This window comes from Staurois parvus, unplaced genomic scaffold (genome assembly GCF_062004578.1).
Source record: "Staurois parvus isolate SC_StPar_1 unplaced genomic scaffold, SC_StPar_1.0 ptg000735l, whole genome shotgun sequence".
NCBI classification, from domain to species: Eukaryota; Metazoa; Chordata; class Amphibia; order Anura; family Ranidae; genus Staurois; species Staurois parvus.
Genome location: NW_028318531.1, coordinates 1,594,891 through 1,622,440, shown reverse-complemented (window position 1 = coordinate 1,622,440; position 27,550 = coordinate 1,594,891). Strand labels below are relative to the sequence as shown.

The following is a 27,550-nucleotide window of genomic DNA, read 5'->3' as shown; positions in this document are numbered from 1 at the left end:
GGGGGTGCCCTTCACTACCATTGCACCCTGGGTGCCTGCCTCTCATTCCCACCCCTTGTCCTGGCCCTGATCTGATTGTACAGACCCCCTGCCTGTACATGACTACCGGTATTCAATCCCTGTACAATTACCTTTAGATTTACCAACAGCAATGAAATATGAAGGCTTACCCTTACAATCTATTCAAGCTGTGCATTACACAAGCAATCCAAATGGGATTGTACCTCAGGGGCGGTCCATGATCCACTGCACTCACACTATGTCCTCAGTGTTGAAGGATGCTTGGAACTGAGGACATCTAGTGGCAGAAACATTACTGTCAGAAACTGTGGCAAATAGTAGGCAAATATTGCTGCTCTGAGCTACCTTTCTTCATTAGGGAACCCGGAGTTGGGCTTTAAATAATTCCTCTTAAATGCTGTTTTAGATTCACAGCCAGCGAAGCTTTCCTTTACACAGAGATTAAGAGATATATTCTGCCAGAAAACAGTTAACCGTTCATGATACAGATTTATTCATTGAAGAGTTGGAAAATATTTTCCCAGTAAACACGGGAATAACCAACAATACATCACAGAATAGAAACTGTGTGTCATCATTGTGCTTCTGTAATATGGAGGTTATATACATTATTTATGAACCTCAATTACACACTGGGAATAAAACAATTACTCTGCCTCTGTTTCCAATAAACATTTCAAACCTTATCCACAATTCACAGCGTCCCCCTTGGTTTCTTTGGATTGCACTAATAAGAATCCACACAATTTAAAACAGAAGGAAAGATAGTTTCTCTCTACAGACCACCTCCGTCTCCAAACGCATTCAAGTGAACTGGTCACAGCTGGACAAGAACAGTCAGACCTAAATTACCAAAACTCTGCGGGCTTTCTAAAGATTTATATTCACCACCATATATACCTTTAATTACTTTGTTAGGGCTTGTTCACACGTGCATTGTTCTTTGAAGAGCAATCCGTGCTTAGATCGCTCTTCAGAGACCATATGATAGACATGAGTAGGGATTGTGTTGTCCGCTTGCTGCTTGCTTTAACCCCTTGAACCCCACACTAGTGAGCTGAATCTGAGTGCATTGCACATGGTCGCAAGGCACTACAAATGCATGGCTGCACTTGGCTGAAAATGACGGGTTATAATTCCTGCTGCAGCCATGAAGCAAAGCATCGCAGCCATGGCATACAGTGGGGCAAAAAAGTATTTAGTCAGCCACCAATTGTGCAAGTTCTCCCACTTAAAAAGATGAGAGAGGCCTGTAATTGGCATCATAGGTAGACCTCAACTATGAGAGACAAAATGAGAACAAAAATCCAGACAATCACATTGGCTGATTTGGAAAGAATTTATTTGCAAATTATGGTGGAAAATAAGTATTTGGTCAATATGAAAAGAGGTCAAACGTTTCCTGTAAGTCTTCACAAGGTTGGCACACACTGTTGCTGGTATGTTGGCCCATCCTCCATGCAGATCTCCTCTAGAGCAGTGATGTTTTGGGGCTGTCGCTGGGCAACATGGACTTTCAACTCCCTCCAAAGGTTTTTTATGGGGTTGAGATCAGGAGACTGGCTATGCCACTCCAGGACCTTGAAATGCTTCTTACGAAGCCACTCCTTCGTTGCCTGGGCAGTATGTTTGGGATCATTGTCATGTTGGAAGACCCAGCCACGTTTCATCTTCAATGCCCTTGCTGATGGAAGGAGGTTTGCACTCAAACTCTCACGATACATGGCGCCATTCATTCTGTCCTGTACATGGATCAGTCGTCCTGGTCCCTTTGCGGAGAAACAGCCCCAAAGCATGATGTTGCCACCCCCATGCTTCACAGTAGGTATGATGTTCTATGGATGCAACTCAGCATTCTCTCTCCTCCAAACACGATGAGTTGTGTTTCTACCAAACAGTTCTATTTTGGTTTCATCTGACCATAAGACATTCTCCCAATCCTCTTCTGGATCATCCAAATGCTCTCTAGCAAACTTCAGAAGGGCCCGGACATGTACTGGCTTAAGCAGGGGGACACGTCTGGCACTGCAGGATCTGAGTCCCTGGCAGCATAGTGTGTTACTGATGGTAGCCTTTGTTACGTTGGTCCCAGCTCTCTGCAGGTCATTCACTAGGTCCCCCCCGTGTGGTCCTGGGATTTTTGCTCACCGTTCTTGTGATCATTTTGACCCCACGGGGTGAGATCTTGCGTGGAGCCCCAGATCGAGGGAAATTATCAGTGGTCTTGTATGTCTTCCATTTTCTAATTATTGCTCCCACAGTTGATTTGTTCACACCAAGCTGCTTGCCTATTGCAGATTCAGTCTTCCCAGCCTGGTGCAGGTCTACAATTTTGTTTCTGGTGTCCTTCGACAGCTCTTTGGTCTTCACCATAGTGGAGTTTGGAGTGTGACTGTTTGAGGTTGTGGACAGGTGTCTTTTATACTGATAACAAGTTCAAACAGGTGCCATTGAAACAGGTAATGAGTGCAGGACAGAGGAGCCTCTTAAAGAAGAAGGTACAGGTCTGTGAGAGCCAGAAATCTTGCTTGTTTGTAGGTGACCAAATACTTATTTTACACCATAATTTGCAAATAAATTCTTTCCAAATCAGCCAATGTGATTGTCTGGATTTTTTTTCTCATTTTGTCTCTCATAGTTGAGGTCTACCTATGATGCCAATTACAGGCCTCTCTCATCTTTTTAAGTGGGAGAACTTGCACAATTGGTGGCTGACTAAATACTTTTTTGCCCCACTGTATGTGCATCATTGGGCTGCTGCTTCTAAAGATAGGAGTGGTTGGGGGGTGTTAAAGTGTGGCTCAACTGCAGTTTTTTACTGCCACTCAACAGAGTGAACAAGCTTGTGTTGCGTAGTCAGAGATCACCTAAATTCTGACCGCTGCTACCTTGTCAACTGCCCATTCTGAAGCTGGGAGACAGAGTATGTCTGAACCCACTAAAAAAACCCTTTATCTATATACAGAAACATTATTTTTCATTAAAAAGTAGTTCTGAAAGCAGAACTCTAGGATAAAAAAAGTTTTTTTTTCCCATGCAGTGGGGCTGTGCCCGCACTGCATGGGTTAACTGCTTGGTTTGTCCAGAAGGACTATACTTACCCGATCCTTCAGTCCTCCAAAAACAGTGCTCCCCCACGTCCAGCGGTGGGCTGTTCCAGCTGTCCTCATGTCCAGAGCTGGTCTATAGGTGTGATGATGTCAGGAACAGTCCATGCACAAAGCCACTAGACCGCAGGGAAGGGAGGGCAGGGACAGGAGCAGCGGGGACCAGTCTTGTGCTCAGAGGATCGGTGGATTAGGCAAGTATATTTCTGCTATCTGAACCCTTTGACAAAACAGGCAGTTAATCAATGCAGTGCGGGCACAGCCCTTCTTTAAAGAGGAACTTCACTCTCTCAATAAACACTGACTATGTTTAATCCTTATGCTGCTAGCATTAGTATATAGATAGGAAAATATATAATATTTACTTCTTTTACCTTTTTTTATACATTTGTTCAGTTACTTCCTGATTTCCATGCCTAGGCAAATGATGACATACATCCCAGGAGTCTTCAGGAGGGGAGGGAAGGCTCTCAGCTCACCCAATGCCTGTGCTAAGGGCAGATGGGTTTCAGGAAGTAAATGCTACATGAGTCATTTTCCCTTACTAAAGATGGCCACTGCCAGAAATGCAAGGGGGTGTTTTTCCAATTTCTCAGTAAAATAAATCATGGAGACATGGATGGATGGGGTAGTTGAATATTAACAATGAATGAAATAGCATTTTTGGTTTGTGGTGCTCAGATCCAGTGCAGTTCCACGTTATAGTCTAGCCCCCATTCACACTTGACCATAGCATATACTGCTGATTTTGAGGTGCTTGTTTGCATTTTTGTGCCATATAGGAGCTTCTTTGGGACAGGATCACACATTTTTGGCACAAAGGCTTTTATTATGGGAGCGCCTAAAAACATGTATTTTGTTAAATGCTCCCGTTGAAGTCAAGGGATTCAAAGACACCCAAATCAACTTCAAAAGCGGCTCCTGTACCTTTCTGAGTTTCAAGCGTTGAACTACAGGCATCTGAACACTCAATTGTGAACAGCATGGGATTTGGCTTGTTGAGCATTTTGGCGTGTCAGGGCAAATCTGATCATTGGAGGAAAGCAAGTAGAGTTCTCAGCACAGCTACAGAACTGACCACGCAGTGTTCTCATGCCTAGTGTGGTCAGTTTTTAATAGGAAAGCAGAGGGACTGGCAATACAAAGATAACAGGATACTTTTTCATACAAGAACATAGTACAGCAGGCACATATCAGGAATATGAAATGTCGGGTTTACATATTCTTTAAGTTTCAGGCCTGGCTGAAGAAGCAGAAGCAAAAAAAAAGCAAAAAAACAAAAACAAATAAATGTTGCATTAAATGTGTCCTGATTTTCAATAGTAATAAAAAATATTAAGTACAATTAAGTAACAGCGTGAGCAGAGCAGAGCAGCTGCATCTCCACAGTAGAGCACAATCCATCATTGCTGTAATGGAAAATTCTATTAAGCTGTGATCCGGCATTTATCAAAAGTCCATCAAACCTGAGAGCAATTCATGAGCATGTGAATTCCCAGTAATGGTATAACTAAAGTGTCTTTAAACCCCAAAACAAAACTGTACTTGCAGCTTCCCTGTCCTTAGATGTGTTGACTGCACTCGTTTTCTTTATTTTAGATTTTTTTTTCTTTATTTTCACCTGATGATCCTGCCAGTAACACACTTCCTGTCCTATATTGACAACTCACTGTATTGTATCTATAGAGCATCTATAAGCCGATCTTCTATTTGGACTACAAACCTCCTCCTCATCTCCTTTACATAGAAGGGAGGTGTTCTGTGGTTTACAGAAGATAACTGGGAAAGCTGATAACATTGGATACCAGTTCAGTCTACAGGAAATTGCAAGGACAACAGAGTTCTGGAAAGATCAGAACTTATTTTCCTTTACTTGCAAAAAAAAGGTACTTAAAGGTTAAGTTTGTTGCTCGCAAAAAGATATTTAGACTGCAAGTTCTAACGAGCAGGGCCCTCTGATTGGATTGTGACTGTACTGCCTGCCCTCATGTTGTAAAGTGCTGTGCAAACTATGCTATATAAATCCTGTAAAATAGTAATGATAATCTTAACCTCTTGGCCCCGGCGCCTCCCGGCCCTTTAAGAGTTTCAGAAGCCAGGAGGCGGGGTTTTAGGGTCATGTGACCGCTGTGATCAGGGGCGGACTGACAACTCATGGGGCCCCCGGGCAATAGGGGATCATGGGGCCCCTGTGTCCTTGCCCAAACTCAAAAAAACCTATGAAAAAGGTATCAGGGGCATCTCATGGGGCCCCCTACTGACCCCGGGCCCTCGGGCAGTGCCCAAGTTTCCAAATGGTCAGTTCACCCCTGGCTGTGATTTGCTGTCACGGCGGTCACATGATGGGAAAAGGTTCCGATCAAAAGGGGAGATTGGGACCTTTACGTGAGTCAGACATATGTGCTGGGATGCGCGCTCTCAGAAGATATGTATTTTCTAATTGCACGCAAATATGCTGCCACTGGGCGTCAAGGCCCAGACGCCGAGAGGCCGCATATTTGCATGTGATCGGCATCAAGGGGTTAAGCAAGCCATAGATTAATTGATTTTCTTTCCTTTAACCATGGGTGGAAGTGAAGCAAAGGGAATATCTCAATTTCCTCATCAACACAGTCAGTGTTGATAGGGGAATCCTTCCTGCAGTGCTCCTGTACTCTGATGGTAGGGGGGCATGGGGAGCCTTCCCACCTGGCAGAATATAATGATTACTGCTAGCAGCTATAGCCGCGGACAGTAATCAAATGCTAAAAATCTGACGGGCTGGTTGTACCCAAGTTGATCTATGGATTAACTTGGGTATAATCAGCCTGTCCATAGATGGACCAACTCGATTCAATCCATCCATGGTCAGCTTAACTTCAAATATCCCTCTGGACCGCATTGAACATAGCGGCCATGATGCCCCGTGCTGCTGCTGTAGCAGTCCATACACAACCCCGGAGTAAGTATCCATCATAATGCTCAAAATGGCATGCGCAATTATTGTCCAACACATCCACATGACTGCGCTGGCCAATGAGAAAGGCTTCTTTCTTCTGGGAAGCCTCAGCTGTGCTTGTCATAGATCAGCACGGTCATGTGGTTGGTTGCGTTGACCAATGAGCATTTGCCATACCAATATGTACTTTAAATAAGAGATTCTTCCATCTGCAATACAAAGCAAGGCTGAAGGACTCTACTAATGCAGATGTTGTATTCTGACAGCCGGCTTCAGCAGCTGTCAAAATACCCTAACAGTGGCTGCATCTGATTGGATGTCCCGCTATATGTTTGACAATTTTCCGTTCAGCTTCTTAGTTTTTTAGTTGAAGGATGCTGGGAGGGAAGATGGCGACAGGACTGCCCAAGAAGCAAAATGACCATAGTGCATGGCCAGTCTTAGCCTGAAAAATGACTCAGGAAGACGTACCGGCCAGGGATCTCCTCCTTATTCTATACGAAATGCAGTCTGCCGAGCAGGTGGTGAACTTAGACCAAGGAGTGAATGTGCAGTCCTCTCTGCAGGGCACGTTACACTCCTGCGATGTGGAAGGAGCAGGACCAGCCCATCTGATACACTCATTCACGTCTACTGGACGATCACCAGTGGTAACACAGATCATCTCTGGAAAACACAAGGCAAATGTTCACTTTTGTTATTCCATTTACAGAGATAAACATATTTTGGTTAAAAATGGTCATTATTGTGTACTTTTCTGCAAGATTTACTTCATTAACAAGCTAATAGAAAATGGAGTTACATGGTTGATGTCCTGGGGGATGAGCCAAATATGTGTGCAAATTTCAGCTTGAGCTACTGAGCTCTGAAACAGCAGGTTTCTAGAAGAGACTACAACATAGTCAACAGCTCCAACTAAAAGTAAGAAACACATTGGAAAAACATTAATTTTGCAAATATATATATATATATATACATACATACATACATACATATACACGAGGGTTCATCAAAAAGTTTCCACACTTTTTTTTACCACATATATATGGATAAAAGTGCAGAAACATTTTGAAGGCCCCTCGTGTGTGTGTATGTACAGTATATTTATACATATATATATATACAGTCAGGTCCATAAATATTGGGACATCAACACAATTATAACATTTTTGGCTCTATACACCACCACAATGGATTTGAAATGAAACAAACAAGATGTGCTTTAACTGCAGACTGTCAGCTTTAATTTGAGGGTATTTACATCCAAATCAGGTGAACGGTGTAGGAATTACAACAGTTTGCATATGTGCCTCCCACTTGTTAAGGGACCAAAAGTAATGGGACAATTGGCTTCTCAGCTGTTCCATGGCCAGGTGTGTGTTATTCCCTCAATATCCCAATTGCAATGAGTAGGTAAAAGGTCCAGAGTTCATTTTAAGTATGCTATTTGCATTTGGAATCTGTTGCTCTCAACTCTTAAGATGAGATCCAAAGAGCTGTCACTATCAGTGAAGCCATCATTAGGCTGAAAAAACTAAACAAACCCATCAGAGAGATAGCAAAAACATTAGGCGTGGCCAAAATAACTGTTTGGAACATTCTTAAAAAGAAGGAACGCACCAGTGAGCTCAGCAACACCAAAAGACCCGGAAGACCACGGAAAACAACTGCATGCATTTCACTTGCTGAAGACAAAACTGAAGGGAAAATGCCCCAAGAACAAGCAGGAACTGAAGACAGTTGCAGTAGAGGCCTGGCAGAGCATCACCAGGGATGAAACCCAACGTTTGGTGATGTCTATGCGTTCCAGACTTCAGGCTGTAATTGACTGCAAAGGATTTGCAACCAAGTATTAAAAAGTGAAAGTTTGATTTATGATTATTATTCTGTCCCATTACTTTTGGTCCCTTAATAAGCGGGAGGCACATATGCAAACTGTTGTAATTCCTACACCGTTCACCTGATTTGGATGTAAATACCCTCAAATTAAAGCTGACAGTCTGCAGTTAAAGCACATCTTGTTCGTTTCATTTCAAATCCATTGTGGTGGTGTATAGAGCCAAAAATGTTAGAATTGTGTCGATGTCCCAATATTTATGGACCTGACTGTATATATATATATATATATATATACACATACACACACATACTGTACATATACACACATACAGACACATAGTAAAAGTATTCAAAGGCAGAAGTTACAAATTTTTTTTCCAATCAAGAATGACTTTACATAAGTTAAAAAAGACACATGTCCATCGAGTTCAAGCAAAAACCAAACATGAATAAATTGAAAATCTTGCATCTTCAAAACCATAACCCCCCAGTTGACCCCAAGGAAGGTAAAGAACTTTGCATTAACAGGGAAAAAAATCCTTCCTGACCTTCAAAGGCAATTGAAAATTCCTTATTTCTTATAAATAATTAAAAACAGTTATATAAGGTGCATTCACATACACACCCAGACCTTTTTGGAAGATTTTTATTAACTTGGCTAGAACCAGCTCCTGTGAAAGCCTATTAAACATTTTGACAGCTCTTACTGTAAAGAAGCCTTCAGTTACATTTCTTTTCCTCCAGGTGGAAAGAGGCCCTTGTCTTTTGCTATGACCTTATAAAGAGCATCTTTTTATCAAGTTTACTATATGGTTAAAATGGTAAACCCTCACATATACCCAATGAAGTAAGTGGACTCAGGTGAACCAAAGAGATTACCCTCCTACAAAAGTTGTACCTGTTTATCTGCAATTTCTCTTCTTTACAGCCGTTCAAGCTGTCAGAAAACAGGGGATGAAAAACTGAAATTACACTCTGCAAAGCTCAATGAGGAGAGCTCTGAGAGCTGGTTGGATGGAAGGGACACACACCCCTTCACAAAGCACACAGGAACAGAGCTGAAGCCGTCAATCACAGGCTGTGTGCTAGAGCTCCCTCCCTTGTCACCATTTTTCTCTTGGTGTCAGAAAAACTTGTCAAAAGTAACTCATGCTGATAGAAGAGGAAATAAGCAGCAGACAGAAATGACACTTAGAGCTCTTAAGTGAGACAAGTACACACTATAGAGAGATATGCTTTGTTCATAATTAATGTCTGAGGTTTACAACCACTTTAATGTATCTATTTATACAAGATGCAATAAAAAGTAGGTTGCCAAAGCTGACGTTCAGGTTTTTTAAAATGCCAGTTTCCAGGCTGTCATAGTGATCCAGAGGCTTTTATAATTTTTAAGTCACTTACTTAGAACAAATGTTCAGGTTTGAATTTCTGCTTTTACTTGGACTTCATTTGCATTTGAAATCTGAATATAGCAGACAGACCCTGATGAAGTCACATGATTGTGACACAATGCGTAGGCCATGGCTGGTGGTAGACACGGACCAGGAGTGATGCATGCAGAAGTGCGGTCAGCAGGTTTCTCTATGTTATTTTAATGGCGTTTTCAGAAGTTTTTAACATGTAAGTGCATTCCTTCTAATACCATTCATTTAAAAGAACATACTACACTACTGGAGATCCCTCTGTTTCCCCTATATGAGTAAAAGGAATATGACCAGGGGCGGACTGACAACTCATGGGGCCCCCGGGAAATAGGGGATCATGGGGCCCCTGTGTCCTTGCCCTAACTCAAAAAAGCCTATGAAAAAAGGTACCAGGGGCATCTCATGGGGCCCCCTACTGACCCCGGGCCCTTGGGCAGTGCCCGAGTTTCCAAATGGTCAGTCCGCCCCTGAATATGACCCTAAGTGACTTTTAAAGGGGACCGTTACCTTGCTTGGGTCGAGAGACAGGAGGAAGTAAGGAGAGCCTCTTGTGGACAGAGAGTGTTGGAGGATCCATAGAGTGAAAGAACCTCAGTGAATGAACCCTTATAGGTGCATTCAAGTACAGTGTTCAGCATAAATGAGAACACCCCAACAGTTTTGTCCAAAAACCTTTACTTTTCTTTCAGAATCAATATTTTCTATGAGACACTATACTACAAAATACTCCCACAAATCTGGGCCATTGCTTGCAAACAAGATTTGTTAATTTGCACACACATAAAAAGTATTTTTCCTAACAAATTCATTCAAGACCATGTTGCCAAAATGAATACACCCCAATGAAAGTCATAGGAGCAAAGCTAAATTTTAGACAACACAATTCTAATTAACAAGAATTCAACTACAGGTGAGTCTAATTATTCATTAAACAGGTGTCCAGCAGACAATTGGTTATAAAAGTACGTTACTTAACAAGGAAAGCCAATTTCCATTTCATGCTGTCAGCAATGGCACCACATGGAAGAGAAATGTCACAAGGCCTGAGAAAGAAAATAATTTTTTTACACAAAAAAGGGGAAGGCTACAAGATCTGCAAAGCTTTACTTATCAGTCAGAATACTGGAGCAAAAGTGATACAGAAATTTAACAAAGATGGAACTGCAACTTTCTCACAGAGACATCCAGCCTGTCCATGAAAGTTAACACCTTGACAGGAGCATTTTCTGATGGGAAGGGTTGAAGAAAATCGCCATGCAAGTTCACTGCAATTAGCTAAAGAAGTAGAACGCCAAACTGGGGTGATTGTTTCCCGTGACACAATATGGCGTACACTGCAGAGAAATGGCATTCATGGGTGTCATTCATGAAGGAAGCCTCTCCTAAAGCCCATGCACAAAAAAACCTGCCTAGAATTTGCCAGAGCACATGCTAAAAAAGAAGACTACTGGGACTCTGTACTCTGGCGTGATGAGACCAAGATAAATGATTTTGGAACTGATGTCTTCAAAACTGTATGGCGTCATAAAGGTGAGGAGTACAAAGAAAAATGCATGGTGTCTACGGTGAAACATGGTGGTGGCAGTGTCCTTCTGTATGGCTGCATGGGTGCTGTAGGTATCAGGGAGCTTCATTTCATTGATAGTATCATGAATTCACAGATGTACTGCTCTATATTGAAAGAGAAGATGCTACCATCACTTCATCCCAGGGGCGGACTGACAACTCATGGGGCTCCAGGGCAATAGGGGATCATGGGGCCCCTATGTCCTTGCCCAAACTCAAAAAAGCCTATGAAAAAGGTACCAGGGGCATCTCATAGGGCCCCCTACTGACCCCAGGCCCTCGGGCAGTGCCCGAGTTTCCAAGTGGTCAGTCCGCCCCTGCTTCATCCCCTTGGTCATCGTGCCCTTTTCCAACAGACAATGGTCCAAAACACACATCTAAGGTCACTGTTACATTTCTGAAGAAGAACAGGGTGAAAGTGATTCAGTGGTAAAGTATGTCTCCTGATCTGAACCCAATCGAACACCTATGGGGAATTCTGTTGAGACAAGTTGAGCATCATTCTCCATCCAGCATCCAGGCTCTAAAAGGCCGTTCTTGAAAAATGGAAAAAGATTGATGTTGCAATATGTCGCCAACTTGTTCATTCCATGCCTAGAAGACTTGGTGCTGTCCTTATAAATCATGGAGGTCATACAAAATACTAGATGTAGTAGTTTTTGTTGTGGGGTGTATTCATTTTTGCATCAACTAATTTAAGTAAAACTGAAGATTTTGTAACCTAAGTTATATTATGAACCTTACTTTTGTATAATGAGCTAAACAAATGTTCTGTAAAACTCACTTTTGTCAAAATTATGCACTAACATACAATTTTGAGGACAAACTTTCGGGGTATGTCCCCTTCTTCAAGGTCCAGGCAGTGTAGTACTGCCTGGACCTTGAAGAAGGGGACATACCCTGAAAGCTTGTCCTCAAAATTGTATGTTAGTGCAAATAAAAAAAATATCACATCAGTACTCAATTGTTTCTGTCATAAGTGCACTAATACGGCTACAATCACCTCAGTCAAAATTTTGGAAATTGTTCTTGTGTTCATTGAGATATTGATTAAAATCTTACTTTTCAAAAGGGGTGTACCCATTTATGCTGAGCACTGTATATTGAAGGTGAGAGCTCTGTGAGCACTGAGGTGGCACGGTTTGAACTGAAGGAGCACTAAGAGTGACGGTTTGTAGGAGGACGCAAGAATTGTCAATGGAATCTTGAGTGACATTTGCCACAAAACTTTTTTTGTTTATTCTATGTTATAAACTGTATGGACTTGCTGAGATGGACACTGTGTTATTTTACAGCATTTACACATTGTTGTATACACTTTAATATTTACATTTGGATTTTGGTGTAGTTGTGTTTCATTGCACAGTTAGTTTGTGGGCACTTACCCAGGATAGTAGCCTTTGCATATTTCATTTGTAGCAGTGCAGCATTTATTATATTGTTTTAAATATAGCAGATTGGATGCTCCTAAAATAGGGTTGTCTTCTCACTCAGTCATCCTGAGTAAATGATCATCTTTTATAATAAGTTGACAGCCAACGCGTTTCAGAGATGTAAAAAAAATCCCCCTTCATTAATTAATAAACTGTATACAGTATATACAGTGTTATGCCTTGTCGTTCCTTTGTTTCCCCCAGAGTTCTAAGGGTGCTTGTGTCATTAGGAAGAAAACTTGATTTTCAGATTCCTTTGGGACTGGAAATACCCCGTTTAGACCCTGGAGCCTGGAGGCTTTGCAGAGATTTGGGAGGGGTGAAGCCTGTGACCCCAAGTTCTCAGTTTGCTGACATTTAGCTTCTTGATTTTGCAAGTGCACACAGACCATTTAGGATAGTAGCAGGCAAACGTTCATGGCTCCATTCTCCCCAGGAGTCTGTGTTGCTGTAGGAAAGCAGCTAGAGCTGGTCTATGTGTGCGCTATCTGAAGCAGAGCTGCTCAACCCATGGACCACGGGCCACATATGGCCCTCAGAGCCCTCTAATGTGGCCCTCAACCTCATGCCAGGGAAGCCCATGCCTGGGGTTAGCCACCCCATGATCTGGGCTTGCCGACCTGCCATCCCAGAGCATCAGAGTGCATGGAGCCGGCGCTGGCAGCGGAGGAAGCAAGCGGATGAGGAGAGAGCAGGAGCTGCATAAGCCGATGCTTCCTCTGTAGCGCCGAATCCTGTCCCCGGCGAAGTGATACCAAGTGCACTTCACCTGGGACCTTTCTAGCAGCCTGGAGATGGAGAGCGATGCCAGCAGAAGCTGGAAGAGGAAAACAAGGTCAGTGTATTAAACAACATCTACAGTGCGCTTTTGCATGGGGCATATTAGCACCTATAAAAGGGTTAACAACTATTAGGCTGCTTTCACACTGATCCGTGAGTGCAGTGCGGTACACCTGCGGGTTAGCTGCACTGAGAAATAAACTTCCATTATATCCTGTGGCTGAATGCAGGAGATGCAGGAGTTTTGGTGCACTTTCAGAAAGTGTCCCGCACCCGCAAGATAAAATAGAAGTCTAAGCACAGCTAAACCCAGGACAGTCACAGGTGCCCTATACCTGTGGTGTGGGTAAACTGCAGTGCAGCAGTGTGAAAGCACCCTTATAGGGAGCTCAAGACAGTTGGGGGGGGGGTAAGTGGTAAAACCTCATAGCTGAGACGTGTCCTCCCTCCAAACACTGGTTTAGCATCAGGGGTTGCAATGGTGACTCCACCCCGTGCTCCAGGGGGTCCATGTGGCCTCCCTTTCACATTCTGTTTTACACTTGGACAGGAGGGGGCAGCATATACAGGAACTGACCCTCTCCATTTTCCTCCTGCAACCCTGAAAGCTGACTACTTCTCTCTCTCTCTCTCAACGGCATTCAGCGGCTGCAGGAGGAAAATGTCCAATATGCTATTCAAAATAAAAGATTTAATGCGTGATTTCCTCTGGGTACTCCGGTTTCCTCCCACACTCCACAGACATGCTGGTAGGTTAATTGAATCCTGTATAAATTGGACCTAGTATGTGTATGTATGAATGTGAGTGTCAGGGCTCCAGGGTATGACCAGAGGTATGTGAACTGACGCAGGGAAACGCAGGCTTCAGATAAGTTATAAACAATATAATTTATTAAAGACTAACAATACAAACATAAACGCAGTGCAATACTAAAACATAACACAGTGCAAACGAACCAAACCAAACCACCCACAGATAACAGTACATACAATGCAAGCGTCGTCAGGCAGGCCGGGTCAATAACAATCGGGCAGGTAGGTACAGGGGGTCAGGCAGAGAATGGTCGGGGTCACAAGCCAGGGATAAAACAGGAGAAGTCAGCAGAGGTCCGGATCAGGCAGGGTCAGCAACGAATCAGACAGAGACAGGGACAGAGACAGGAACAGGAACAGGAATGCAGGAACAAGATACAGGGCCCAGGAAAAACACACACCAAGGCAGAGACTGCAGGTCTGGCCATCCCTTAAATACACCTGCATAATCAACTTCAGGTGTTTGGCTGGCTGCAGGGTTGAGTCTCTGATTGCTGGGAGCACCCGCTGGCCAGCCCTGGTACTGCAGCCCACAAGGCAGGTGAGTCCCACCATTACTGGCAAGTCCATTGCTGACAGTGAGTTAGGGACATTAGATTGTACACCCCTTGAGAGTTAGGGACTGATGTGAATGTACAATATATATGTACAGCGCTGCGTAAATTGATGGCGCTATATAAGTACCAGGAATAAATAAATAAATACAATTCTGAACTATTTATTTTCATTGTGACCCAGTTACACAATCACTTAAGTGGCCCTTGGTCCTCAAGAGGTTGAGCGCCACTGGTCTGGAGGATCAGAGAAGGACTTATGTGGAGGCCAGATCAGTGGCACTGAAAGTGGAAGCCAGGGAGGCTGATGAAGTTTCATCTATGGAAGAGAAATGGTGAATAATCCCAGTGAGAGCTGAGTTTATTTTGAATAAATGTTAGCAAGAAAAGCCCTCACAAAGAAGATATTGGCGAGTTGCTGCTGTTTAGTTCTACATGACAGCCCTGAAGAAGTTGGATTTTTTTACCCTCTGAAACGTGTTGGCTGTCAGCTTGTTATAAAAGATGATGATTTGAACCCAACACCCTCATCAGTTAAAATATAACTAAAAGCAAAAGTTTATTTTTTAGTAATGGATAGCATGGAGAAAGTCCCAGTTAGGGAGATTCATCCTCTCTATTTGTCACCAAGAGTGAAAGAAAATCCCACATTTTTGGTTGTCACCAGAACAGAAATAAAGAAGAAATCTTCCAAAATGGTGATCCTGGTGACAACCAGGGATTCCTTCATTATTGAGGGATTTCCTCTCACATCCTATTTTGGCTATGTGACAGGAAGAGAAGGGAAATCTCCCCAATGGGGCACAGATGGCAAAAAATGGAAATGATAGGGGTTATAACCTTCCTTAATCTATGCAAAATGAAAAAGAAAATGACTGCCTTTAGCTCTACTTTAATCATTTAAGGAGCTCCTTTTCTTCCACACTTCAGAAAGTACTGACAAGCCAGGAAAGTAGAATTTCAAAAGGAGGTCAACAATGGCAGCCTCCATGTCGGAACAGGTTTCCTTTCATCTCTTATTGTTTTCTGTAGAAATGTCAAAAATGTACTCTAATTGCAGCTTATATCTTTCCACCATTAATTTGGCAGCAGGGGAAAAAAAACAATACTGCTCCAATATGGCTGACGCTTGGCTTGTTTTGCTCAGATTTATGGTCACTTGATTGGTTTACAAACTGGAAATAAAAAGAGGTCTGCCGACGGTATATGGAGCCCTTCTATAGATACAAAGAGATAAATGAGATGTCTTGAGATATCAATGCAATGCAGTTGATATGACATTGCAAAGTCTGTTCTTTTCATCTCCATAGTAACTTGCCCTATGTATCTGACTGATGTACAATGAAGAGTCAAACTCTGTCTAGTACTTAAAAAGAAACCGTTTTAAAGTGACGATTTACAAGCCGGTGCTTGCTAGGAAGTAAGCCATCTCACACTGGGTAAAGGGAAGGACCTGAATCCGGGGAGATCTGTCATCTTCACAAACCGCGACTCTTAATAAGTGACATCCCACACAGCATGGCGGGGACAACGCATGCTCTCCGATGCAAGAAACAAGTCACATTCAGCTGTATATAGGAACACATCGTGGCTCCAGGCACCATCTGCATAGATATGCTTTTGACAGTGATTCTGCAATCTAATTAGTAGAAAATGTTAAAGACAATCCATAATATAACTTCAGTAAGAAAACATAAATTAAATTGACACATAACTCTGATATATCATTTTATTTATTTTTTACTCAAAGTACCTTTCAGGCTCCTCTAAACCTTCCATTCCTTTATTTTTGTTGCAGTGACTTCATGTTAGAGGGTGGCTAAGTTTGTTCTCCATGATCCCTCTGTTTATTTCTTTTATTATTTATTTCAGGTACTTATATAGTGCCATCAATTTACGCAGTGCTTTACATATATATTGTACATTCACATCAGTCCCTAACCCTCAAGGGGTGTACAATCTAAGGTCCCTAACTCACATTCATACATACACATACTAGGGACAATTTAGACAGGAGCCAATTAACCTACCAGCATGTCTTTGGAGTGTGGGAGGAAACCCAAGCAAGCACAGGGAGAACATGCAAACTCCATGCAGGCAGATGTGCTAACCCAGGGGTGGGCAAACTTTTTGACTTGAGGGGCGCAATGGGTTCATATATTGGACCCGGGGGTCGGACCAAGAGTAGATGAATGATGTGTATGTGTCATCCATAGTAAGTATAGTAATATTCCCCCATAGTAAGCATAGTAATTAATCCCCCATATAGTAATTCATCCCCCATAGTAATTCATCCCCCATAGTAATTCATCCCCCATATAGTAATTCATCCCCCATAGTAATTCATCCCCCATATAGTAATTCATCCCCCATAGTAATTCATCCCCCATATAGTAATTCATCCCCCATAGTAATTCATCCCCCATAGTAATTCATCCCCCCATAGTAATTCATCCTCCCATAGTAATTCATCCCCCATATAGTAATTCATACCCCATATAGTAATTCATCCCCCATAGTAATTCATCCCCCATAGTAATTCATCCCCCATATAGTAATTCATCCCCCATAGTAATTCATCCCCCATATAGTAATTCATCCCCCATAGTAATTCATCCCCCATATAGTAATTCATCCCCCATAGTAATTCATCCCCCATATAGTAATTCATCCCCCATATAGTAATTCATCCCCCATAGTAATTCATCCCCCATATAGTAATTCATCCCCCCTATAGTAATTAATTCCCCATATTAATTCATCCCCCATATTAATTCATCCCCCATATAGTATTTCATCCCCCATAGTACTATTCCCCCCCAAGTAGTAAGCCAAGTCCCCCCCTGTGTCAATTTACTTACCTTTGCTCCGTGCGTTCCTCTCGCCGTGTTCCTGCGCCGTTCCGGTCCCCTCACGTCTAGCTCCCCTCACGTTCGTCACGCTGCCCCGCCTACACACATCCTGACAGCCAATGTATCACACTCTGCGGGCCGGATTAAAAGGTCCGCCGGGCCGTAGTTTGCCCATTGCTGTGCTAACCACTAAGCCACTGTGCCACCCACATGGAAACATAGCCACCCTCTCTGCTTGGACTAGGAACTATGGACTATGGCAGTTGTTATCAACCTTTTTTATATGGTGGGCCTCAAGTGCGGCCTTTGACATCACTAAAAGGGCTGCACATAAAATAGTCGAGACCGGGACCCTTGGGCCAAATATATGCACATTCAGTTATCTCCTTCTCTAATCACTGCACCAGCGCCTCTTGGAAGATCCCTAAGTCTAATTTTCCTTTTCTCCTTTCCTTTCTTACTTCTACTTCTTTTTTCTCCCTCTTGATTACTATCCTCGTGCCCTTAATGGTCACCTACTTCTGGTGGGTTCTACTATCAACAGGGATTGTCATGAATATGCAAAATCTACTCATGTCTATATAGTGTGAATCCATATTATGATGCACCAGGTAGTGTAAGTTTTTTTTAACTATTGGTTGATATGACTTTTTCATGTATGCTGTTGTTCACACCTCAGTTTTACGTGATGATCTCCATTGCTTCATTTGTTACTGTACAACTTTTTTCAAATAAAAATATTGAAAAAAAATATTTGGATTGCAGATATGGTACAAGAGACGGTCAGAGACCACAGACATTATATAAGGGATGGTCAGAGACCACATACATGAAACAAAAGATACTTATAGACCTCATACATGATACAAGAAAGAGTCAGAGGCTGCACCCATGATGTAAGACAGGGGTGTCAAACTGGCGGCCCTCCAGCTGTTGCGAAACTACAATTCCCATCATGCCTCTGTCTTTGGGAGTCATGCTAACCTTCAGTCTTGCAATGCCTCATGAGACTTGTAGTTTGGCAACAGATGGAGGGCTGCTATTTTGACACCCATGATGTAAGATATAGTCAGGGACTGCACCCATGATATAAGAGATGGTCAGAGACTACAGACATGACACGGGATGGTCAGAGGCTGCAACCATGATGTAAGAGATGGTCAGAGACTGCACCCAAGATACAAGAGATGGTCATAGACCCCATACATGATACAGGGGATGGTCAGAGACCACAGTCATGATACAGGGGATAGTCAGAGACCACAGACTTCATACAAAAAATAGTCAGAGGCTGCACCCATGATGTAAGAGATGGTCAGAAACTACACCCATGATGTAAGAGATGGTCAGAAACTGCACCCATGATACAAGAGATGGTCATAGACCACATACATGATACAGGGGATGGTCAGAGACCACAGACATGATACAGGGGATAGTCAGAGACCACAGACTTCATACAAAAAATAGTCAGAGGCTGCACCCATGATGTAAGAGATGGTCAGAAACTACACCCATGATGTAAGAGATGGTCAGAAACTGCACCCATGATACAAGAGATGGTCAGAGACCACAGACATGATACAAGAGATGGTCAGAGACCACAAACATGATACAGGGGATGGTCATAGACCACAGGCATGATACAAGAGATGGTCAGAGACTGCACCCATGATACAAAAGATGGTCAGAGACCACATATATGATACAAGACATGGTCAGAAAGTGCACCCATAATACAAGCGATGGTTAGAGACCACAGACATGATACAAGCGATGGTCAGAGGCTGCACCTACGATGCAAGGAAAAATAAATCACAGGGCCATTAAGTAGCGGTTTGTATGGATTAGTTTTGCTCCATACTTCAGTTATTTAATTTTATTATTATTCTTCAAGATTTATATTGAGCTAACATATTGTACAGTGCTTTACAAAAACAGGGAGTACAAAATTGGTAAAAAAGGCAATAACTGTGAGCTGATGAAGGTAGAAGTACTGTTTTTAGAAGGCAGAATATGTTTCCATGAAGAAATGAGTTTTCAGGGATCATTTAGAGGTGGGGAGAGTAGGAGATAGCTAGAGGTAGAGAGTTCCAGAGAAAGTACTGGAGGTTAGCATGGGAGAAAATGACAATTGGTCTAGAGAACAGGTCTTGGGAGGAGTGAAGAGGGCTAAATGCTCATTATGTCCATGGATACACAGAAAATGAGTAAATACTTACCTGATTCTTGGCTCCAGAATGTTCTTTCCAATCCGTTATAGGTTAAAAATCCATGAACTTCGCTCAGCAAAGCAAACTTTTTTTGAACAGATAGCACTGTTGCAGCTGACTCCAGATGTAGCTAAGGAACTGCATGCATTTGTTGGCTGAACTGGGGGAAGTAGAAGGAACCATTCTCAACCAGGGTTCCTCCAGAACTAGGGGTTCCTTGATCCATGGCTAATTGATCTCCCTTCTAATGGTGCCTTCATAGTTCCAGGTGCATCACCACTTGGCAGAGCCAGAAGCATGACACCGGTGATTGTTTTAGTTGACTTCAAGGGTAGCATTATAACCGCCACTGCAAGGTGGAGGGGGTGTTCTTCCCACTGACTGCCAATGTATAAGGCATTTTCCTAATGGCCCTGATGGACAATTCTTACCAGGGGCTCCCTAAGACCTGAAAATTATTTCAATGGTTCCCTCTGGGGCTAAAAGTTTGAGAACATAGCTCAGCTGTTTGCTAAAGGTCTTGGAGTGCGAAGAAAACAATACAAAATATTTTCTGCAAAAAGAAAAGGAACTAAGTCTCCCAGCAGATAGCTAAGGTCCTTTCTCTTGGATACTAGACAAAACAACAGAGGTGCCTTTAGCAGTTAGGGAGGTTCAGCCACCACCAGGGGCCACTCCCAGGCTAATCTTTTGTTTCTGTCCTACTCCTGAAGGTGGTGTTATAACCCAAAGGTCAAAGAATAAGATCTCCACTGGTCATTCACAGAATGGAAGAGAACACTGCCTTATCTTGCTTGCTTTACAGGTGGTCATTAACATGTCTGGCCAATTGTGTGTTGCCAATTGTAAGCACTGTCAAACAATTAAAAGGCATATGTAACTCCTGGCAAGTTATACATGTGTGAGCTTAGCTTATCAAAGCATACTTTTTTGAATGGAGAAGGGAGATGGAGAAGGGAGGCAGGCCCAGGCTTGGACAAAAAAAATAAGCATTTTAGATTGAGCAGCCCTGAGCCCGGGGTCCCTTTCCTTGGAGCCTAGTGGCAGAACGCCAGGGCCAGTGCAACCTTTGTGAACCCTGGTAGTTTCGCCACTGGTGTCAGTAGTATTTTTTTTATAATTTTATTTTTGTAATATTAATTAATATATCATTTTTGTAATATTTTTTACAAATGTATTTTTTATTTTTTTACAATTTGTTTTAGGAGCCCCGTTGGGGGGCTTTGGTGAGATAACAGGGATCTAAACAGACCTCTGTCACTTCACCTTTGAGACAGAGAAAGGAGATTGATGACACAGCCAGGGGCAGACTGACCATTTGGAAACTCGGGCACTGGGTCAGTAAGGAGCCCCATGAGATACCCCTGGTACCTTTCATAGGCTTTTCTGGGTGTGGTTTGAGTGCGGGCGAGGATACAGGGGCCCCATGATCCCCTATTGCCCGGGGGCCCCATGAGTTGTCAGTCCACCCCTGGACACAGCCCTCAATCTCCATCTCTGCAGCCTCAGCACCACAGAATGAATGGACAGGAATAGCTCTGTATAGGGCTTCCCATTCATCCATAAACTGAAGTATAGTAAACTAAGTTTACTATGCCTCTATTATGAATAAATCAGTACTGATCGGTACCGATCACTGGCTGTCCATTCAGACAAGGAGGTGGCCGGTAAATACACCACCCACGCTCTCCATTCTGACAGATCCCCCGCAGCAGCTGTTGGGAGAGGGGAGACATTAAACCCAGCAGCGGTACAGGGGAGGAGGGGGTTCCGGGAGACAGCAAACAGGAGCCTGGAAGAGCACAAGGGGAACAGGAGAGAGGACGGGCACAGGGCCACAGAAAGAAGATGGATAGGAGGATGGATATAGAGGAATCAATCCACCCCTTTCTCTTCTGCCACTGAAATGCCTGCAGGAGGGAGAGAAGGACAAAGCTACTTATTTGTGGGAAACAATTGTGATTGATCACGTTGTCAGGTGTTTGTGTTGCCATAGTCATAGGAGCATTGCCTTATCCTGCTTAACCCGTCTTAGGATAAACCAATAAATTAAAGTGTTACAAAACCCACAACAGTAAAATCAGTCTGTAGATGCAATAAAGCATGCTTGTTATACTCACTGTGGAACCTAAGGGGTTAATCAACTGCCTTGTGTAAAAAGGCTGTTTGGTCATGTTTTCTCTGCCCCTCCTCTTGTTCAAATGTCAACCTGATAAGACAGACTGAACCCGTAGTCACATGCACATGCTCAGTTTAGTGTGTATTGCTAGAGGTTTTTTTTTTCTAGGGAGAGTGCATGTAATCAGCACAGGGCCAGTAAGCACTGTCCAGACATGGGTTCAGGGGTCCTGCATCCTCCCAGAGCAGAAAAAAACTCATCCTGCAAGCTTTAACCAGTGCTCTGCTGAAGTCACAAGACTGCTCTAACTGCTGATGAGAAGAGGTTTTTAGCAGTTTATATTTACTAAAATAATTGCATTTCCATGTTCTGTGGGAGACCAGATATAGTGAATGCAGGGTCCGGGGAGACCAGATATAGTGAATGCGGGGTCCGGGGAGACCGGATATAGTGAATGCGGGGTCTGGGGAGACCGGATATAGTGAATGCAGGGTCCGGGGAGACCGGATATAGCGAATGCAGGGTCCGGGGAGACCAGATATAGTGAATGCAGGGTCCGGGGAGACCAGATTTAGTGAATGCAGGGTCCGGGGAGACCAGATATAGTGAATGCGGGGTCCGGGGAGAGCAGATATAGTGAATGCAAGGTCCGGGGAGGCCAGATATAGTGAATGCAGGGTCCGGGGAGGCCAGATATAGTGAATGCAGGGTCCGGGGAGGCCAGATATAGTGAATGCAGGGTCCGGGGAGGCCAGATATAGTGAATGCAGGGTCCGGGGAGAGCAGATATAGTGAATGCAGGGTCCGGGGAGGCCAGATATAGTGAATGCAGGGTCCGGGGAGGCCAGATATAGTGAATGCGGGGTCCGGGGAGAGCAGATATAGTGAATGCAGGGTCCGGGGAGGCCAGATATAGTGAATGCAGGGTCCGGGGAGACCAGATATAGTGAATGTAGGGTCCGGGGAGGCCAGATATAGTGAATGCAGGGTCCTGCATTTAGTAACACTTTCATATGGACTCTTATTTATCTGGGGCTCCTTCCATTGGTGCATGTCTTCTTCTAGATGCAACTAAGGCTGTACATAGCATACAAATCAACCCTAGTATGTAATTCAAATCATTTTGTTGTCGCTCCATTTAATTAACATACACGGTATATCACAATTTGATATGCTTGGCACTTTTATAAACAGCGGTTTCCCTTTAACTTTTGCCTGATTAGCTATACAAAAAGAATCTTCTATATCACAAAGCTATCACTAAACAATCAATTCTTTAACAAGAATGGTAACTTTCTTGTGCTTTGCGGTGTGCTCAGGAGATCGCTGCCAGGTCGATAAACTACAGAGCGTCCGTTGTTCGTCTCCTCTAAGGTGGAAAGGAGCAATGTCAGCACACATTAACTTTACTACAAGTGAAAAATAGAGAAGTGGTTTGCGGCTCCAGAAGCAAAGTGAATTTAATTTAAATTTCTCCAAGCCAAAGAAATCATTTAAAAGTGTCATCTATAAAGTGCTCTACAGGCTTGTATTCACTTGCCAGCTCGCTAATTTACTATGCAATAAACACCTCTGACAGCTGAGAGATTAGCTTTTGACTTTTGCTAAGGTGCTTCATGTGTTCCATTTAATAGTATACAAACCTGCCATAATTTGACAAATATATCTTCTATTCTACACTGTTGGGATCACTTATAGGATTAGCAATAACAGAATCCTCACAGAATCCAGGGAATCGGAAACTGAAGCTAACTTGCAGGATGAGTTATATGTTCTGCTAGATCTAGACCGATGGTCTCCAAACTGTGGCCTTTGCTTGCCTTTATCCGGCCCTTAGGGCACTATTCCTCCCACTGACACCAAGAATGGGACACTATTTCTCCCACTGTCACCAACAATGGGGCACTATTTATTCCACTGACACCATAGATGGGGCACGATTCCTTTCACTGACACCAACAATGGGACACTATTCCTCTCACTGTCACCAACAATGGGGCACTATTCATTCCACTGACACCATAGACGGGGCACTATTCATCCCACTGACACCATAGATGGGGCACTATTCCTTCACTGACACCAACAAGGGGGCAATATTCATTCCACTGACACCATAGATGGGGCACTATTCCTTCCACTGACACCATAGATGGGGCACTATTCCTCTCACTGACACCAACAATGGGACACTATTCCTCTCACTGTCACCAACAATGGGGCACTATTCATTCCATTGACACCATAAATCGGGCACTATTCATCCCACTGACACCATAGATGGGGCACTATACCTTCCACTGACACAAACAATGGGGCACTTATCATTCCACTGTCACCATAGATGGGGCACTATTCCTTCCACTGACACCGTAGATGGGGCACTATTCTTCTCACTGACACCAACAATGGGACACTATTCCTCTCACTGTCACCAACAATGGGGCACTATTCATTCCATTGACACCATAAATCGGGCACTATTCATCCCACTGACACCATAGATGGGGCACTATACCTTCCACTGACACAAACAATGTGGCACTTATCATTCCACTGTCACCATAGATGGGGCACTATTCCTTCCACTGACACCATAGATGGGGCACTATTCTTCTCACTGACACCAACAATGGGACACTATTCCTCTCACTGTCACCAACAATGGGGAACTATTCATTCCACTGACACCATAGATTTGGCACTATTCCTTCCACTGACACCATAGATGGGGCACTATTCCTTCCACTGACACTATTATTATTATTATTATACAGGATTTATATAGAGCCAACAGTTTGCTCAGCGCTTTACAATATAACGGGAGACAATACAGCAACAATACAGTTCAATACAAGAGGGTTAGGAGGGCCTGATCCTTGGAGCGTACAATCTAAGCGGGAGGGGCTATTAGTACAAAAGGTAGCAACTGTGGGGGATGGACTGGTAGGAGGAGTAGAAGATTCCATTATTAGCTGAGGGCAGGATAGGCTTCCCTGAAGAGATGGGTTTTAAGAGATCGCCTAAAAGTGACACTATTCCCTCAATTGACAACAACAATGAGGCATTATTCCTTCCACTGACACCATAGATGAGGCACTATTAATCCCACTGAAACCAATGGTGGGGATTATTCTTCCCCACTAATATCTATGATGGGGCACCATTCCTCCCACTGATACCAATGATGGGGCACTATTCCTTTCACTGACACCAATGATGGGGCACTATTCCTCCCACTGATACCAATGATGGGGCACTATTCCTCCCACTGATACCAATGATGGGGCACTATTCCTCCCACTGATACCAATGATGGGGCACTATTCCTTCCACTGATACCAATGATGGGGCACTATTCCTTTCACTGATACCAATGATGGGGCACTATTCCTCCCACTGACACCAATGATGGGGCACTTTTCCTCCCACTGATACCAATGATGGGGCACTATTCCTCCCACTGATACCAATGATGGGGCACTATTCCTCCCACTGATACCAATGATGGGGCACTATTCCTTCCACTGCTACCAATGATGGGGCACTATTCCTCCCACTGACACCTATGATGGGGCACTATTCCTCCCACTGATACCAATGATGGGGCACTATTCCTCCCACTGACACCAATGACGGGGCACTATTCCTCCCACTGATACCAATGATGGGGCACTATTCCTCCCACTGACACCAATGACGGGGCACTATTCCTCCCACTGATACCAATGATGGGGCACTATTCCTCCCACTGATACCAATGACGGGGCACTATTCCTCCCACTGATACCAATGATGGAGCACTATTCCTCCCACTGATACCAACGATGGGGCACTATTCCTCCCACTGATACCAATGATGGGGCACTATTCCTCCCACTGATACCAACGATGGGGCACCATTCCTCCCACTGATACCAACTATGGAGATTATTCTTTCCACTAATACCAATACTCTCTACTGCCCACAGGCATTATGTAATTAGTTTACATTCACTGACGACCAACTGTGAGGCATTTTCTACTCCCAGCCAGATGGGCACAACGCTGGATTGGTGGAGGAGTCAGGTAAGTGTTTATGGATGGGGGCGGCGGGAGTTGAACGTTTTTCTGCCTTAATGCATAGAATGTATTAAGGTAAATAAAACGTTTAGGCTTTAGAACCACTTTAAAGAGCACTCCTCGAGCACACTGCTGCTTGTAAGTTCTGCATAATGATTGCCTTGATATAGAGGCCGATCAGCTGAGAGCTTTAAAATTTACTGTTGCTAAAGGGGGAAGAAAGCAACAGCAATGACATAGACTGTGCCAAGGGAACACAGATTAGGGAGGGATAAAAGCAGGAGAGATGACAGGACAAACTCTGCTGCCAGGGAGATACAAAAGAATAAGAGTAACAACTATAGCATTTTATGTTATCTCCTTGATATTCTTACCTCTCTCCCTTATCTGCAGCTTATGAACTTCAGCACTGTAAAGCATCTGTCTGCCTTCCTCTCTATCTGAGCCAAGACACACAATCAAGGCTACAAATGCACATATATTACCGGGGGGGGGGGGGGGGGGGGTCAGTAAGGAAGTGACTACTCTGGGCTTCAACAAAATGGTGACCTCCAGCAGGAAAAAACAGAAGCATTGCTTGAGGCAAATTACAGCACACACTAGTGGTAGCATTTGGTAACATAATTATTACCGTGGAATGGTGTTCTTTTGTTAAAGAACATTAATTGTTATCAATTGTTATGGGTAAAGCTCTGCTTTAACAACCTGTGGAGTGCTTTTCAAGTAGACACGGAACACTGGGAGAACATGTTTATTATTTTCTCCAAGGTTGTGTTTGTTGGACACTTTTACGCTATGGATATGTGCAGAAAACCTGGCAAACCTTTTTTTTTTTTTTTTCCTTATGGCCTACATTAGGGGTTGTATTTTTAAAAATAAAATTAGCATAGCTGTTCATCCATGGACACTGCATGTAAATTTGTTGTGTGTGAATAGGGCAAGATTGAATGTTCTCAGGCTATATTCTCTGCAGATCGAATGTTATTCATGAAAAAAAAGTGGGTAAAAAAATCTACATTATGGCCACTAGATGGTGCTTAGTCTCATAGTTAAATATGTATGCTCCCTAGCTCCATCTAGTGGCCATAATACAGTATTTTCCCTATTCAAACAATTTTTTTTTCAATGATTAATATTCTACATGCAGAAAATTTAGCTTGAGAACATTCTATTTGCCTCATTTGCAAAGAATGAATTTCTATGCAGTTTCGATAGATGAATAGCAATGGAATTTTTTTTATAAATACATTTATAAGTTATGAAAGCTATCTATTTATGCTGCATTTATTGGTGATGCCTATATGGAAATTTAGAAATATATACGGTCCATCTCTATGTATGGACTTATACAGACTGCTTCCATTGATACTGTACATAGGGGCTTTTTGGGAAGCACGGCTGGTCACTTAATGCTTTTAATATTCAGGTGAGTCCTTTCCCTACAAATATTAGTATCTTCAAATATAGCAAAATAAAGATCTTTTGTGTTGTCTGTACTTTTCTTTTTTTTCTTTTTTTGGGGGGGGGGAGGGGGGGGATTCCCTAAGTTTTTATTAAGCATCCACTGTAAAAAAAAATAATTCAGCTCTGTATTCATTACCTGTATTTATAAAATGCAAGCAGTGTAGAGCCTGCCATACACAGCTTGAGTTTTGAGCAATTCTTACTGAATTGCTGGAAATTCAAGCTGTAGGTGGCCCTATCTGCAGCACTTGAGTTGCCAAAAGTCAGTTTTCCAATCGAATTTTATCAAAGGAGCCTGGTGGAAAATATTTGACCGAACAATAACTGCATCCAATCAGATGCTCTCACTGTTCAGGTTTTATGAC

The 27,550-nt window shown here is 43.2% G+C and overlaps 1 protein-coding gene across 4 annotated transcripts in view; it reads right to left on the bottom strand.

The window, feature by feature from the left end:
* THSD7B (thrombospondin type 1 domain containing 7B) overlaps positions 1 to 27,550 on the bottom strand; it is an 805,377-nt gene that overhangs the window by 280,953 nt on the left and 496,874 nt on the right. For all 4 annotated transcript variants that reach the window (XM_089654059.1, XM_089654060.1, XM_089654057.1 and 1 more), the window contains one exon: positions 6,538 to 6,732. In XM_089654059.1, coding sequence (XP_089510185.1) covers positions 6,538 to 6,732 — 195 coding nt within the window. The remainder of the gene's footprint in view (positions 1 to 6,537; positions 6,733 to 27,550) is intronic.